General features: G+C 34.8%; 1 protein-coding gene across 3 annotated transcripts in view; it reads left to right on the top strand.

Annotated features, from left to right (window-relative positions):
- The window catches only part of MYO15B (myosin XVB), a 1,190,858-nt gene that overhangs the window by 1,117,997 nt on the left and 56,464 nt on the right, over positions 1–16,397 (top strand). For all 3 annotated transcript variants that reach the window (XM_044084949.1, XM_044084950.1, XM_044084948.1), the window contains one exon: positions 14,604–14,740. In XM_044084949.1, the coding sequence (XP_043940884.1) occupies positions 14,604–14,740 (137 nt within the window). The remainder of the gene's footprint in view (positions 1–14,603; positions 14,741–16,397) is intronic.

Genomic DNA, 16,397 nt, shown 5'->3' with positions numbered 1-16,397 from the left:
CCTTGGACTTGAATAAGTGCCTCATGTTTGGAGATGGAGATGATTAGGATGAATACTAGCAACCCTAAAATAGTAAATAAATGCTAAGCTGTAAAGCATCAGTCTCATTTAAGAAATATGGCTTTTCAAGAAAAGGTGGCTGAGAAAGATAAGACTATTGACTTTATAAAACGTGTGGGTAGACTGTAAAGCATATACGCTTAAAACCAAACAAAAAGCTCGCAGGAGAAACCAAATGAGGGCACCAAAACTGAAGAAAAGTTGATTGAATTTATTGTTAAAAACCACACCACAAAATTAACGCTATCAAACTGATACATTTTCGACCTCCTTCTTCATCAGAAACAAACACTAAATCAAGTTTTAAACAGTTATTTTATAGCCTGTCTTTTAAATTTAATTGATTAATTGCTTGTCCAATGAAAATGTTTATTTGTTAAAGATGTACATAATTAAATTAATTCACTTAAAAACCTCTGTACTAAAAACTGAATCATTGTCTAGTAACATTACTTTAAAAATTTGAATCTGAATGCAAAAACAGAACAAGAAGTACACGCATTTATCCCTTTGTTAAAACAATAACAAATATGTAATACAAACATGTTAATAAATAAATAAACTCCATGTATTTCCAAGGAAAATCCAGCTAATAAAAATTACAATAATACTACCACCTAGTAGTTTTTTTTAGGAAGTAAATCAAAGTTTTGCTGCTCTTAACTTGAGCACTGGAATAATGGACAAGAAGTCATTTAAACAGGGAGGTTTTGTAGATTCCAAAATAATCTGCCAAAACAACTCCCTATATTCCAACTTGGCTTCCTACATACCTCCCCTTATGTCCTTGGGAACTGCCTCCAAAACAAAAAAAGAAAAGATAGCCCGTGGGCAATCTATTGTGTGATGGAACAGTGCATTGTTACTGTTCTGTTTCTTAATTTCGTAAAGATGTTCATAAATTCGACACTTCAGTTTCTTCTCGGTTTTCCCTACATAAAAGGAGGTACAGTGGTTACAAGTAGCGATGTAAACTGCACCATAGGTGCAGGAGCGGCTTGTGCTATTGGTCTGCAGGACTGCAGCCCTCCCACCTAGAAATAAAAGAAATACAAAACATAAAACATAAACTTTAAAAAAAAATGTTCTTTTTATACAGAGTACCGGAACTGCTGCGCATGCACGAACACACTCAAACTGCCATGCAGATGCCCAGGAATCTCTGCAAACTCTGACTGCCTTAGTAGCAGTCCAGATGCAGAGAAAGTATTTTCTGCCCCGCAGATGCCCAAGATGCCGTGCGGTAGATGACCGCACAGAAGAGAGGAGCTCCGGACTGCTTGAGCCGCAGACAGGATCAATTGGGAGAGAAGTAAGCAGGGATTTGAGTGCAGGACCAATCAGGAGTGACGTAAGTTCTCCTGCAGGGAAGCATTAAGTCGAGCATGGGTTTGCTGAGACAATGGAGTTGGATTACTGCTTTCCGGAGTCTGGACCCATTTACAGGTAAGGTGTGTGTGTGAATAGCTTCGTTTAAGCAAGGCAGCTCCTGTGTGTTTGTTAGTGGAAATAGCTGTTTATTCAAGTATGTGTGTGTGTGTGTGTGTGTGTGTGTGTGTGTGTGTGTGTGTGTGTGTGTGTGTGTGTGTGTGTGTGTGTGTGTGTGTGTGTGTGTGTGTGTGTGTGTGTGTGTGTGTGTGTGTGTGTGTTTGTAGGGTGTGGTGCAGCCCCAGTTTTCACATCACTATGAATAACAGAGGACTTGATTTATCAGTCTCACTGTAATAAGACGTAATTAAACAGGCAGTCGATAAGCCTTGGCTAGGTGAATCCATGTGTGTATATATAGATATAATAGAGGTTAAAACATGTTGTACATTTTTTTACTATATGTCTTGGTTGTTTCTCATCACTATTTGAAATAATTACCAGGGAATTAATGCAGCTATACTAAATGTGAGGCTTTCCATTACGTTGACTGACATACATAGATCTGATTAAAAATGATCCTGCTTGCAACAGATTTCAGTGTCAAGGTAAATTTTGATCATGTAATGTATAAGTGGACTAAATTAAAAAAAAAAAGATGCAGGGTTTACTATATGAACACAAATCTTGGGAATAGAAATGATTACTTAACAGGTGTTACAGACATTGAAACTGTTGTCCTTTTTTAATGCATGATAATATATATTTCATGTTTAAGAGAACTCAGCAATAATGCAATTCTTATTTTGCTTGAAAAGTTATATACCAGTCTTTTAGGGCAAGCATAACATTCTGATATAATTTAACAATACCATGATTAGCAGAAGCCTATGAATCATACAGAGAACTATGTTATGCATAACCCTAATGCTACTGTGAAGTTTGGTATGAAAAAATGTGCTTTTTTTTTGCAGCTTTTGTTTACTGAATCAATATTTCATTGTCTGTGCTGGCTTATTTTTAATTAAACAACAGCTTGGTTCAGTGAATTGAGTCTGCACTGTGGAAACGTATCTAGGTGTTCAGCCTAAAATATTTTGTCTACCTGCTGATGTTCCTTCATACCTTTGCTGCCAGGAAAGTTATAAATAAGTGTAACAAAATGAAAAAAAAAAATCTGCTGAATCAGCTGCAGTACTCAACAGAATAAAGCCAAGCAGGGTTGAAATAAAAGGATGCAGCACAGCTGATCAAATAAAGTAATGAACAAACAAATGACAAGCTGTACTGAAGTTGATAGACTGCTTTTTTTTCTGCACAGAATCAATATGTGTTGGTTTAGTAATGTAATGTTGCACAAAACCTACAACAGTAAAAACTGAGATAATGATTCCAAGTTGGAAACTTAACACGAGTGACATCATTAAAAGGATGTTGTGTAAATTTTTTTCTGACTATGGAATCTCAACTTTATCAGAAGGGAATATAAAGCAACCGACTTGCACATTTTGAATATTTATGAACTTTCTTAATATAAACAAAAGCAAACACAAAAAAAGAAATCCCACTTCCCTTTGAAATCTGTTTATGTATGTGTGTGATTGAGAAGTCATCAAGCTTTTATCTTGTTGACCAGAAAAAAAGACAATACAGGTGATAGAAGATCAGCTTGTTACATGTACCAGTTTTTTTTTATACATGGTGTGTGTACAGATAGTGTTATCTCAGAGATGGTATATATAATTTTACAATCACTCACCATTCAATAGTTTACATTTCTGAGATATATATATATATATATATATATATATATATATATATAGAGCGAGAGAGAAGTGTGTGAAATGCCATTGTTAACACACAGTGGTGGGTAGAAAAACTCAGGCATGAACCCTGTACCTTGGATGTAGGTGGCAAGGACCTGAATTCCCTACCCACCACTATTTGCAAAAAAAATTGCAGATTTTTGCCTCATATCTGTTCTGTTCATCATAAAATCTGTGGTTTCTGTATCTTCATATTTCCTTGCAAAGGTTTGTAGTGTAGTGGTGCACTGGTAGCATTGTTGTTTGACAAATACAGGTTCTGTGGTTTGATTCTTGGCTGGGGTGCCTTCTGTGTGGAGTCTGCATGTCCTTCCATCCCTTACAAAGATGTGTTTCTCCCTGCTCTGCTTAAATTTGGCTTTGTTTTGTTCCAAGTCAGACTAGTTTCTGGTTAACAAATGTTTAAAAATAACAGGCATTTGAATTTCAGACTTCATATTCTTCAGAAAGTACATGGTAAAACAAAACCTTTTATTCTAGCAATTGTCTAAGTTTATAACATGGATATTTGAAATTTGCCCATATTTTTGGGACTGTATTCCCCCATTATTGGCCTTGTCCAGGTATTTTGTGCTAAGGTTGAGAGCTGTGGTGAGAACTGAATTCACTGAATATGTTTGGCAGCTGTATTCCCACATTATTGGCTTTTTCAGGTGTTTTTTGCTAAGAGGTTGACAGCTATGGTGAGAACTGAATTCACTAAATAGTAGCCATTTAAGTTTGTTTTCCTCTTTTTCAGCTGATTTGTCATAGTGGTATGTTTCTCTGACTGTTTTGCACAGGGTCCCCTGGGTTCAAGACGTGGCAGTGAAATGTATGGTGGTAACACAGCATTTTATTCTAGCAACTTTCCAACATTATATAAGCAATGTTTAAAATGTGTCCGTTGTTTTTGTCCCCCCCCCCCAAAAAAAAAAAATGTTGGCTTTTTCCAGATATCTTGTGCTGCAAAGTTCAGAGATACAGCTGAGTGTCGAGTAGATTTTACAAGGAGCTGAGAGCTGCAGGGGAACAAAAGTTTAGTACTGCTTATACTAAGTCTGCTTGCATTATTAATAGCACAACAGGTAGTGTACTTGCTTTTGGCTGTGGGTTCTACTCCCACAGTAGGTAGATGCATTACTGATACTGTATTATGTTTTAAAGGGGGTGGATGCTGCAGTCCTTTTTGGCAAAGATACCTAGTAACTATGAACCTATCAGTTTGCTATCCATTCCCTATTGCGGTATTACTAGCTTATCATTTTTTTAATGCATGCAACATAGGCAATTTATTCTTCAAGGGCAACAGGCACTTTATTTGTAGATGAAACAATGACATATAAAGTTGTTTGTTAGCAGCAACCTCTTTATTAGTTACAGATTTTTTTAATGTGGATTTTACTACTTCAGAGATTGTGCATATTTACTGATACTGGTGGACTATAGAAGGTTAAGTAGATGTTTTATGATGGAAATGTTCTGAATTGGGTGGTTTTGTCATTGGTGCATGCATTTTGTTTCATTGTTTACTGGAAAAATGTTCAAAACAATACATTTAAAATGCCCTCTAACAACTGTACTGTATTGTACAAGGAATATAATGTAATACAGTCAGGAAGGTGTATCAAAGAGCATGTGTATGTTTCATGTTCAAGGGGCATATGATTTTGAAAATAGCCCAGAGTTAATCTTTATCTGCCACTGGCAAAATGTATTTTCTTTGAATGTGGGTTTCAATGCTGTTTCAATGTATGTGAGTTTCAAGGGCAGAGAAATTTTAATGCTAAGTCTATTTTCATTGTGAGACTGCATTGCTTTGTTTAACATATATCTATTAGGGTTTGTGTGTAAAATGCAAAATAAAACTTTCAAATGAAATCTAAATCATTGCAGAGGTAAAGCAGTATGCACATTATAGTGTTTATGGTAAATGGGGCAAAATAATCAAGGAATGGGACGTTGGAATGGCTGCACGGGGGAGGTTCCATTCGACCATGTTTTGTGAGGGGGGGAAGGGTAGCAAACTCAGACAGCCCTGGTTGAACTATACCTCTCAGTTGTCCATATTTTTGCAGAATGAATAGATATTTGCTTCTTATTTTTGGTTTGTTCCTCATAAAATTTGTCGTTTTCTAGCAAATCATTTAGGAATGAAGTCACTAAATGACAGACATTGAGTTTCAGACGTCATAACCTTCAGAAAAATGCATGCTAATGCAAGACCTGTTATTCTATCAACTGTCTTAATTTATACAAGAGCAATTTTTAGTAGTGTTTGTATGTTCCCCCATTATATATGGCCTTGTCCAGATTTCCTGCATTAAGAGGTTGAGAGGTACGTGCAAATCGCTTTGTAGAATTAGGAATATCCAAACCTTTCAATTGTCCCCAATTTTGGCTCAAAATGTTGCTCTCCCCTAATAATCCCTCCTCAAAATGGCAATTTTGGAAGAAAATGTGGAGGGTTTACAATTATATGATCAGAGTTATAGATTACTTTTATTTCAGAAATGCATGTAGATGCTCTTATTTTGTTAGCTGCTCAAGTTAACAGTGTTAATATTAAAAGGTGTCCCTTTTTGACAGGTTCCCAGCTGTATTGTGTGGCAACTTTATATTTTTGCATCACATTTTTGGTCTGTTTTTCATAAAATTGTGGTTTTCTGGCAAATTAGTGGCAAGTCATTAAAGATTGAAGTTAGAAAATAATGGCAGACATTTGAGTTTCAGATTTTATACCCTTCAGAAAATTCATACTAATGCAAGATCTACTGCTGTTATATTATCTAAGTTAATAAGAGCAATATTTAAAAATTGTCCTTATTTTTGGGCCTGTGTCCCACTTCTGGTTCTATGTATGGCTTTGTCCAGATTTCTTGTTCTGAAGTTGAGAGGTATGAGTGTCAGAGGCATCACTGTCAGCCAGAGACATTTGAAATTATGACATACTTGTTGCATCCCACTCCCCATTGTAGTGGCTGTGGATGTGTCCAAGGAAGTGTATTCCCTCATCCAAGGTAGACCACAAGTACGACTGTGGCTTTTCATCTGTCCTTGATTTTGCAGAATGTTTTGGTTTTCTGTCAGATTTTTATACTGTTGATTTATGCTTCTTATTATTCAGGAAATGCATGCTGTCACAGTGCCCTGTTGCTCTGTTTAAGTAGCAATGATTTAATAAGCATCAGGTAAGCTTGTCAGAGATTGTAAGATGCAAGTAAGCTTTAATAAGTATACTGTTAAAGAATTACCAGCATTGAAAGCCTTTTCATTGTTGCCATGCAGAGAATATTTACATAACTAGATAATGTATAAGCCTTGGGTACTGAAATGCATATGACAGTATTTGTAATAAAAGGACAGGATTACAGTATTTTCAGTATCTCATTACATTTATTGGAGACTTGCAGTCATCTTTGCAGGCTTACCCGTAAAATAAACAGAATGCCAATCTATCATGTGTGGTCCATAACTTGTGCAGGAATCCGTTAAGCAATTTATCTTGAGCTTGTTTCTTGTTTGCTGTTCATTTTTTACTTTGATCATGTCTTTCCCATGAAACAAGTAGATAGTTGTGTCATGCAGCAGTTCTTTTTTGGATAAGAAACATTTTTACAAGTGGGGGTATCACAGAGATTGCTACTTTCAGCATGTTACTTAGTAATTTTTATAAAGCTGAATATAAATTATAATTAGAACCGCAGTGCAAGGAGTAGTGGTTTGAGTTGAGTGTTGCTTGTTTTTTATACTTGATTTTGACTGGCATTCCAGTAATGTATTTAAAAAGTAATTTATTTTTTTATGCCTCACAACCTGTTGGTTAGAAGAAAGTATGAGGGAAAGTGCTTTATTTCCCCAGGATGATTTTAGGAATTGTTTTTTATTCATGGAGATTATTCTTAACAACAATTATTTGTATTTCCAGGGGGAATTTTTTAAGCAAACAAGAGGAGTGGCTATGGGGGCTAAATGTGCCCCCACGTATGCCAATATAGTTTTAACATGGTGGGAGAAATTGTTTGTTTTACACAGTCGTTTTTCAAGTTGTTAGTCTTTGTACAAAAGGTTTCTTGATGACATTTGTATTTTTTGGACTGATTCCCAAGAAAAATGTTTTGAATTCCTAGATTACATCAAAGGTACCACTAATTTTTTGGATTTTACTTTCAACCTTAACCAACATGAATTAATATACTTGGACATTTCTTTAAGCAAGGTTAACAATGTTTTTTTATCTAAAATACTTTGTAAAGAAACTTTTTCTAATTCTTATTTGCATTTTAAAAGTGGTCATCCTTTTTACCAGAAAAAGAACTTAGTCAAGGGGCAATTAGTAAGGTTGTGTCGGATGACCTCCAACGATGATGATTTTATTACTGAATGTGGAAAAGTCCTTGACATGTTTCGTGAGAGAGGATACCCAAAAAAGTTAATGGAAGAAGTATTTGAGGTGGTAACCCAAGGGAGAAAAAGGTAGATTTGCTCTCATTTTGGGGCATGATATTTTGGTACCAACAGAAACTGCGTCCATCAATACCAAGCCCAATAATTGGGAGCAGGCATACATTTTAGACTACACAGGTGACTCTGGGGTTATCAAGGAAGTTATTACTAGAGAATGGAATAGATTTGTGCAAATCTCTGACTTGGGACTAACTAATCATCAGCCTTTAAAATTTATTTACTGTAGGGATCTCAATTTTACACAACTATTTGAGTTTGGTGGACGTTCTTGTACAGCGAGTGGTACACGTAGGTTTGGAACCTTTAAATGTGTTTTTTGTTCAGAATGTTCCCACATAGTTAACAGAACTAACATATATATTTCAGCAAGAAATAGGCAAGTCACTAGTACTAGTTATTCCAATTGTAACACCTATGGTGTAGTTTCCATCACTACTTGTTAACCACTGTACCTCCTTTTATGTAGGGAAAACTGAGAGGAAACTGAAGTGTCGAATTTATGAACAGCTTTACGAAATTAAGAAACAGAACAGTAACAATGCACTGTTCGATTGCCCACGGGCTATCTTTTCTTTTTTTGTTTTGGAGGCAGTTCCCAAGGACATAAGAGGAGGTATGTAGGAAGCCAAGTTGGAATACGGGGAGTTGTTTTGGCAGATTATTTTGGAATCTACAAAACCTCCCTGTTTAAATTACTTCTTGTCCATTATTCCAGTGCTCAAGTTAAGAGCAGCAAAACTTTGATTTACTTCCTAAAAAAAAACACTAGGTGGTAGTATTATTGTAATTTTTATTAGATGGATTTTCCTTGGAAATACATGGAGTTTATTTATTTATTAACATGTTTGTATTACATATTTTTTATTGTTTTAACAAAGGGATAAATGTGTGTACTTCTTGTTCTGTTTTTGCATTCAGATTCACATTTTTAAAGTAATGTTACTGGACAATGATTCAGTTTTTAGTACAGAGGTTTTAAGTGAATTAATTTAATTATGTACATCTTTAACAAATAAACATTTTCATTGGACAAGCAATTAATCAATTAAATTCAAAAGACAGGCTATAAAATAACTGTTTAAAACTTGATTTAGTGTTTGTTTCTGATGAAGAAGGAGGTCGAAAACGTATCAGTTTGATAGCGTTAATTTTGTGGTGTGGTTTTCAACAATAAATTCAATCAACTTTTCTTCAGTTTTGGTGCCCTCATTTGGTTTCTCCTGCGAACTTTTTGCTTGGTTTTAAGTTTTTATCAAGTTCGTCATCATCTCTTTTTGGTTGGTTTTTGTTTTGCTTTGAGAAAGCATATACGCTACTTTAAGTCATTAACATTTAGAAGAACACTAGAGGGAAAAAAAGAAGTAACTGTAAGTAAAACAATTGTTGTTCTTATTTGAATTAGTATAAAACATTTATTGATACAAACTATGTTATATTGTAAAGCAGTCCTGTACAGTGTGCAGTCAGGGGTATTTAAAATGCATGGAATTTTCAGTGACTGTTGTATATATTAAATATATTAAAATAAACAGGTACTTTTTTAGTTGTAAGAAATAAAGACTTTACACTATAACAAGATAAGAAAGGCTTCACAGAAGCAAGTTTAAGTTAATAAAATGCTGTGATCTTGAGCTACTGGGTGGGATGTAGGTTATAAAATTGTACTGATTATATTAAATGTAGAATTAAGAATTAAAAGAACAATTTCCATGTTTTTACAAGGGTGTATGTCTAGAGTAATATTCTTGGCATAAGCTAGAAATATTTTTTAATGATGAAAGCCAAGAAAAAAATCTAAGTTTCTTGCATCTGCAAAGATATTTTGTCATTTTTTTCCATTAGCAAATGATAAGTGGGAGACAAGAAGTCTGTCGCTGAAGGCAGTTAGCCAGGGTAATTCTGTACATGCATTCTGAATGAAATGTACAAAGATTCCATCCTGCATGTCAAAGCTGTTACCTGTTTTCCTTCTCATTGCTGACTATGTTTACATCAAAATTAGCTGTCTACAGGTGTAAGCAATTAATATTGAGAGCCTTCAGCATTCATTGCTGAGGGAAATTTAAAATTTAATGGTACAATGGCAAGCAGTTCAGTGAAAACTGTATAGTTTAAAAATATGGGTAAGTGAATAAGAAAGAGTTTCCCCAGAAGCCTTAATACTTTAATCCGTTTGATAGAACAGAACGCAATGTAGTTTTATTTATAGGTAGCGAGTGCACTTTTTGTTAGGGCTAAAACTGTAATTTTTGAAAGCATACAGGCTGTTTTGCTTCAAACCTAGAAGGGTAACAAAGATAAGAAAAAAACGCAGACAGCAATCAGTGTAAGTGGAAACACAAGCTGTAACATGCACTTTATCATGGATAACCTTAATAGCTTATATTAAATAATGCTTGTGAATACAAATGTTGATTTGGGGTAGTTATTTCTATCTGGAGGGTTAAACTTCATTTGTTGAAAATGTACAAAGTTTTATGTGTCTGTTCTAAGATAATAGGGAACAGGGGTGTTCTGAAAATTTATTTAATATTTAGTTTGAGGGATTTCTTTAACATAACAAGTCTTAAGAGATGTGATACAGGTTTGGATGGAGATAATTACAACTCCAGACTACAAAATAACTTTTAGTACAGCCACTTTGCAACAGAAGGTAGAAAGGGTGTGCCACGTTTAGAGGAGAATGAAGCTTAACAATTAATAGTTACGTTATGAGGAGATGAGGTAACAATGGTGATGTATGATTAATCTGAGGGGAAGTCTCCAGGAACAGATGGTATTCCTGTGGAAGTTTGGAAGTTAGGAGGGAAGAAAGTGATAAAGATCTGGAAGATTTTTTTTTAATTGTATTTAAATAGGAGAGGAACCACTACCATCTTTGAAGAAATCTGATATAAAATTAATGAAGATAAAACAAAGGCTACAGCTATAAATTATGTACCTACACATAAACTGGTTCAGCAATACCCATATTTATGGGAGCACATTAAGATGAATTATTTAGGAGTATGGATTAAAAATGTTTCTTTTATGGAAGCTAAGAATATATGGAAAGAGACTAAACCAAAATTGAGAAACTGAAAGCTACTGTTTATGGATCTAGATAGTAAGATACAAGCAGCAAAAATGGTTTTTGTCCCTTAGTTTTATATATATATATATATATATATATATATATATATATATATATATATATATATATAGGTCAGGCATGTTTTTATCAACCAAAGAAGAAGCTGTGGACAATAATAAAGAGTCAAAGGAAATTATATGGGAGGGGAAGAGAGCAAGAGTTAAGTGGTATAAGTTGATCCTTCCAATATTAAAAGGTGTTTAAGATTATCTGATTTAAAGGGAAAGTTTAGAACTTTACAGTTAAGTCATATACATATCACAAGCAGAAGGTTATAATTTGAAGTGGAAAGGGATGGTGCTTAAGGAGAATAATAATCACACAGAATTTCATATCCATAAAGTTGCAAAAAGTATTTTAAGAACTAAGTCAACACACATATGGAGAAAGGCGATTTTGTCAATATGAATGACTGCAAGTTGGGATACAGAAAACAGGTAAGGGGGACTGAAATTTCCTCGAGAAAGCTAGCAAATGAACCAAGGCACTGAGAGCAAATTACTAGAGAGTGAATGATAATAGAATGGGATGAATCCAAGAAGAAGTTTGTATTACGTTTTCCTGACTACTTTGTCTACAGAGATTCATATCAGAGTATAGACAAAGAGAAAGAAATAGAGGAATCCTAAGTGAGAGACCTGCCCTGATAGAGTTTTTAATCAAACTGAGAATAGAAGTTGCTGTTAAAAAAGATAATTAATGGAATATATAAAATATTGCATGTTAATTATAAGAATCAATCAGAGGAAGTTAGAAATGACTGGGGAAGAGAGATTGCAATTTACAAGGGAACAATGGGAGGACATATGTACTGTTCCCAAGTTTGCAAGAAAGTCAAGAAAGTTTAGGATTCATGCTTGGAATTGTTTGCATAGGTATATTTATGCTCCATGCTGACTTCAAAGAAGTTTTCCTCAGGTAGTTAGCAAATGCTGGAAGTATGATGGGGAAGAAAGAGGTAACTGGGACTGTGCTTTTGGGAGTGTAATGAGTTGGCAGATTTTAAAAACTTCCTACTGGGTACTCTGTCAGAAATACTGATGGAGCAAATGGCTGTAACTAAGGAAATGATTCTTTTGAGCTGGACACAAGATCTAAACTGCCTAGACTTAGAGAGGCATATTTAAGTTTAATTCTGCATATTTATGCCTGCAAACATGTTTTTATACAAAAACAAAAGGTAATTTCACACTCAAGTATAAGTAAACTTTTTTAAAAAAATGTGTCCAAATGTGGAAGACTAAATGCAGTGAGCTGTGTTTATGGCATTAATATTTATGGGAGAGCAGGAGGTGCTTATGTCACTCTGGGTTCCTGATGTAATTATACTGGATTAGCATATGTAATTCCAAATTAGTTATGTAAATGCCAAACTGTTAAATGCCCTCCCATGAATATTAATGCATTAAACATGGCTCACTACATTGTCTTCTGTGTTTCAAATCAAGCTTTAAAACTTAATATTTTTCTAAAGGCTGCAAAAACACATTTCTTTTCACATAAAAAAGTGTTTGCATCCATAAAGATGCATGCAAATACTTTTTTATGTGCAAAGAAAAGAGCATTTAATGCCTTTAAACATGATCATCAAGTCCTGCCTTTCCTACCTCTGAGGGACAGGAATCCCTGCAACATGGAAATGCATAGGTTGTAGAATACATACAGATTCTGGTCTCTGACACAACACCAGTAAAACCCAATACATGGTCGCCATATCAGAAAAAAAAATTATCAAACTCCTCCACTGAGCTGGTTGAGTCCATAAAAATTAGTGAATTAGTTCTTTACCAGTCTATTAAATTAATTTTGCATGTCAAACATGTCATCTAAGAAGCCAATTAAGGACTAGGTATATTATACAAGATCTTGCATTATATGACCTCTAGCTCAAAAATCAAAACAGCTTAAGTGTCAGACATGTTGCTGTCATCACCCTTATACAATTTTGCTAACCTGCCTGTACATGGTCTTCCTAAATCTGAGGTCACTTTTTAATTTAATTGACCAAGTTTGAAATAAATGGCTAAAAGTAAGTAAATCATCTTTCCTTCATCCATCTTACATGTTCCCATAAGCTCTCCACATCCTGAAATGTCTTCCCCTGTAGTTTGTAATTACATCCTCTCCTGTGTTTTTAGGTCCTGTTATGTTACCTTCCACATGTATTAAAACAATTAATTACTGTAGTCACTCCATATTTTCTATGTTGTGTACAAACTGAACCGGCTTCCTCCACCATGAGACAGCAGTTCTCCTTTTCATCATTTAAAACCCTGTAGATGGATTCATAAATTTCTTCATTGCACTGTGATTGTTCTGTCAAATGAATCCCAGGATAAAATGTCTATTACAAAAGGGGAAAAATTACTTTAGCTGTGTAAAATTCCCTTCAGTGGCATGAGATTTTTCAAAGACAGTCATTTAGCCATCTCACAAAAATGACACATTGCATGTCGGTCTGAAGCAAACCTATTGAAGCTGTAGCCTAGCTCCATGAAATAGACAGACAAAGCTGTTACTACAACCCAGATAACAAGACTGATTAGTAACCAGGAGCTGGATGACCCAGGTGGGGAAGAAGCAAACAGCTGATGCCATCTCACTTATCATGGGAAGAAATATGCTGCTCCAGCTCACTGTAATGCGAGCATCTACTCCAGAAGAAGGCACAAGGCTTCAGGGGGTACACTTGGCTCTGAATAGCCATAACTATGTGGTAGCTATTATTGAGGCAGGGACAGGAATATGTCTTCACAAAGGGGAAAGAACTGCAGGCCCTCAAATTTTTAAGGTTGCACATCAGCCTCCAATAAAGTGACTAGGGTTAAAAAGAACCCTGATGACTACTCGGATGATGGCCTTCCACGGTCAAACTTTGTCCCACAATGGAATAAATGCAATGATGGTTAAACGGACGTGGTAATAAAATAATTAAAAAACTGCTGAAACTAACATTTCTGCTTAAACTGCTGAAACTATAATTCTGCTTTGCTTATCTTTCTAGTCTAAGTGGGTTAACTATTTTATCACTATGTTGTATATCATGTACGATAAATGTTAACTCTGTATTATATATTGACTGCTTTGCAATATATCTGCAGTGTCTTTCTGTCCCAGGTAATGACAAAATGTGTTCATAGTTCAATGTATCTATGGATTTAATGCATAAAAATCAATAATCCAACAAAGGATGTGAGTGTACATTCAATATAAAGCCATAAACCTGTACTTTTGTATTTATGACACAATACTTATTTGTGCAAAGCTTCAACTGACTGTGACAAGTCATTTTTCAGATCAGGACCAAAATGGATTTTACCCAGAAACATGATTTATGGTATGACATCACCTTTCCCAGCAGACATAATTCTTACTGATTCTGTTCGTAAAGAAGGAGTATAAAGACAGCAATGCTACAATTCAGAAAAAAAGCCAATAAAATATGAATTTCATTTTTGTTTTTAATTTGTTTTATTGATTTAACATAAATACAATTTATACAAAGAAATATTCATATTTTCGATGTAATGTTAAACTGTGGCAAGAATAGTTTATTTAAGCCAGAACTCCCAATACAGGTATTTCTGTAGACCACATAAACGTGATAGCTGTCACTTTTCAGATGCAGTGCAAACAAAATGTTGACTGTTTACAAAAGTTTTTTTCTTTAAATGAATTCACCCTTCAGCAGTCTTACTGACATTTTAGCCTCAAGTCCTGTGATGTAGTCATTCTGAAGATTCTGATCTATATGTTTTTCTGATTTATAGCCAAGAGACACTGCCAAACTTCCTCCCCAAGTCATTATTGGATCGTGTGAATGTCCCGAAGCTTCTGAAGAAGGTTATACAGGTCCTGAATAGCCTGACAAAAAACAGCCCACTGGAAGCTAAAGTTGTTTTCTTAGGTATGAATGCCAATTATCACAGCACATTTCAACTTTGTTTTATTTGTATTTTTAAGTGTTTTATGTTAAATTTGTTTACTATATTGTTGTTGCTGGTGTTATGTTTAAAAAACATCAAAATAAACTTGAAAGTGAACTTATATATTTTTAAAGAATAAAAAGCCAAAACCCATCAATGAATATGTATGTTGCCACTTGTTAATGCATCAGACTTGTTAAACTGTCAGGTAAAACAGTTGAATCCACAGTTCTCCCCCATGCCATCTTAATCATGTGTGCAAACTCTAAACCTGCCTCAGCCTCTATCCCCTTCATGTTACACTACTAAAAACCCTTTCCCTAACAGTATAACACAAAAGAGGACAGAACACGCAGAATGCCAAACATGCAAAGCAGTAAATATATATATATATATATATATATATATATATATATATATATATATATATATGTGTGTGTATGTATATATATATATACAGACACACACACACACACACACACACACACACACATTTACACACACACATTGGAACCAGTAATTAAGGCAATTGTTGTTAAAGTCAGCATCTCTTTAGTCAATAAACTTTGGTCAACAAAACAGATGGCTGGCAGGTGTGCAAGATTACTTATATTGCTGGGGTTTGGGAATATCTATCTCAAATTTACAATATATAATCAGCAGGAGTTGTGGGGAAAGCAGCCCTCCACATGAGGGTGAAGGAGGTCTTGCCCCCCCCCCCCCGTAAAAAACATGGTTTTGTACTTGCATGCTCTGATGTTATGTGTTCAGTGTATTGTAAACATTGTTTTCAATTTTTTTTTGTCGACATTTCGATGTTTCTTTTTTTTTAATATATATATATATATATATACAAACAAATTACCTTTAATGGTAGAATTTTAAGATACAGTTTATTAAAGTCTAAAGGTTTTACACTGTCTCTTTGATAGTATGCTTATATTTTTCCATCATTTTGTGACTTTCTGTTTTTTTAAACAGGTTCTGATTACTATTCCACACTCCTACTGGAAGCTGGAAGAGTTATGTGCTATTTAATATTCAGATTTTACGTTAATTATATGCCCAGATTTTTAGATGGATGCACCCGTTTCTCAAGAATGTTTGTTCTTAGTTTTCACTGCTTGCAGGTTGAGAGGTATGCAGTTGTCCTCCCTGCTGTATCTGTCCACAAAACATGCATATGATCTATCAAAATATTAGAGACATTCTGCAGTATTGTAAGCATGCGACCAAATGTCAGTCATCCGTTGTACAGAAGGTCTTGTTTCTCAGCTGCTGACTAAATTAAAAGTCAAGATACATTCTCTATACCTAGAACACCTGACTATTGCCATCAGAAACAATCTGCTTTTGGAACTTTGGATTTACAGATTGCTGCGCTGATTAGCTGCCTTTGTTATTTACTAGTCATGGGCATGGTCAGCTTTGCTGCAGTTAGTTATGAATCTTCAGGCAGAAAACGGTAGACCCAAAAAATATAGCAACACTGTATGTGACAGGGATGTTGGAAGAATTAGGCATTTAATGAAAAAGAGTACTAAAGAAGGTACCTGTTTCTGAGATTTTTTTGTGAAATTAGTATATGTATGAATGAATAAAATAAAATGAGAGCGTGTGTGCAGGTTTAAGAAAAGG

This window comes from Protopterus annectens, chromosome 10.part0, assembly GCF_019279795.1.
Source record: "Protopterus annectens isolate FY-2018-M chromosome 10.part0, PAN1.0, whole genome shotgun sequence".
Taxonomy (NCBI): Eukaryota; Metazoa; Chordata; order Ceratodontiformes; family Protopteridae; genus Protopterus; species Protopterus annectens.
The sequence above is the reverse complement of the archived record's forward strand: the minus strand, read 5'-3'. Positions and strand labels throughout refer to the sequence as shown.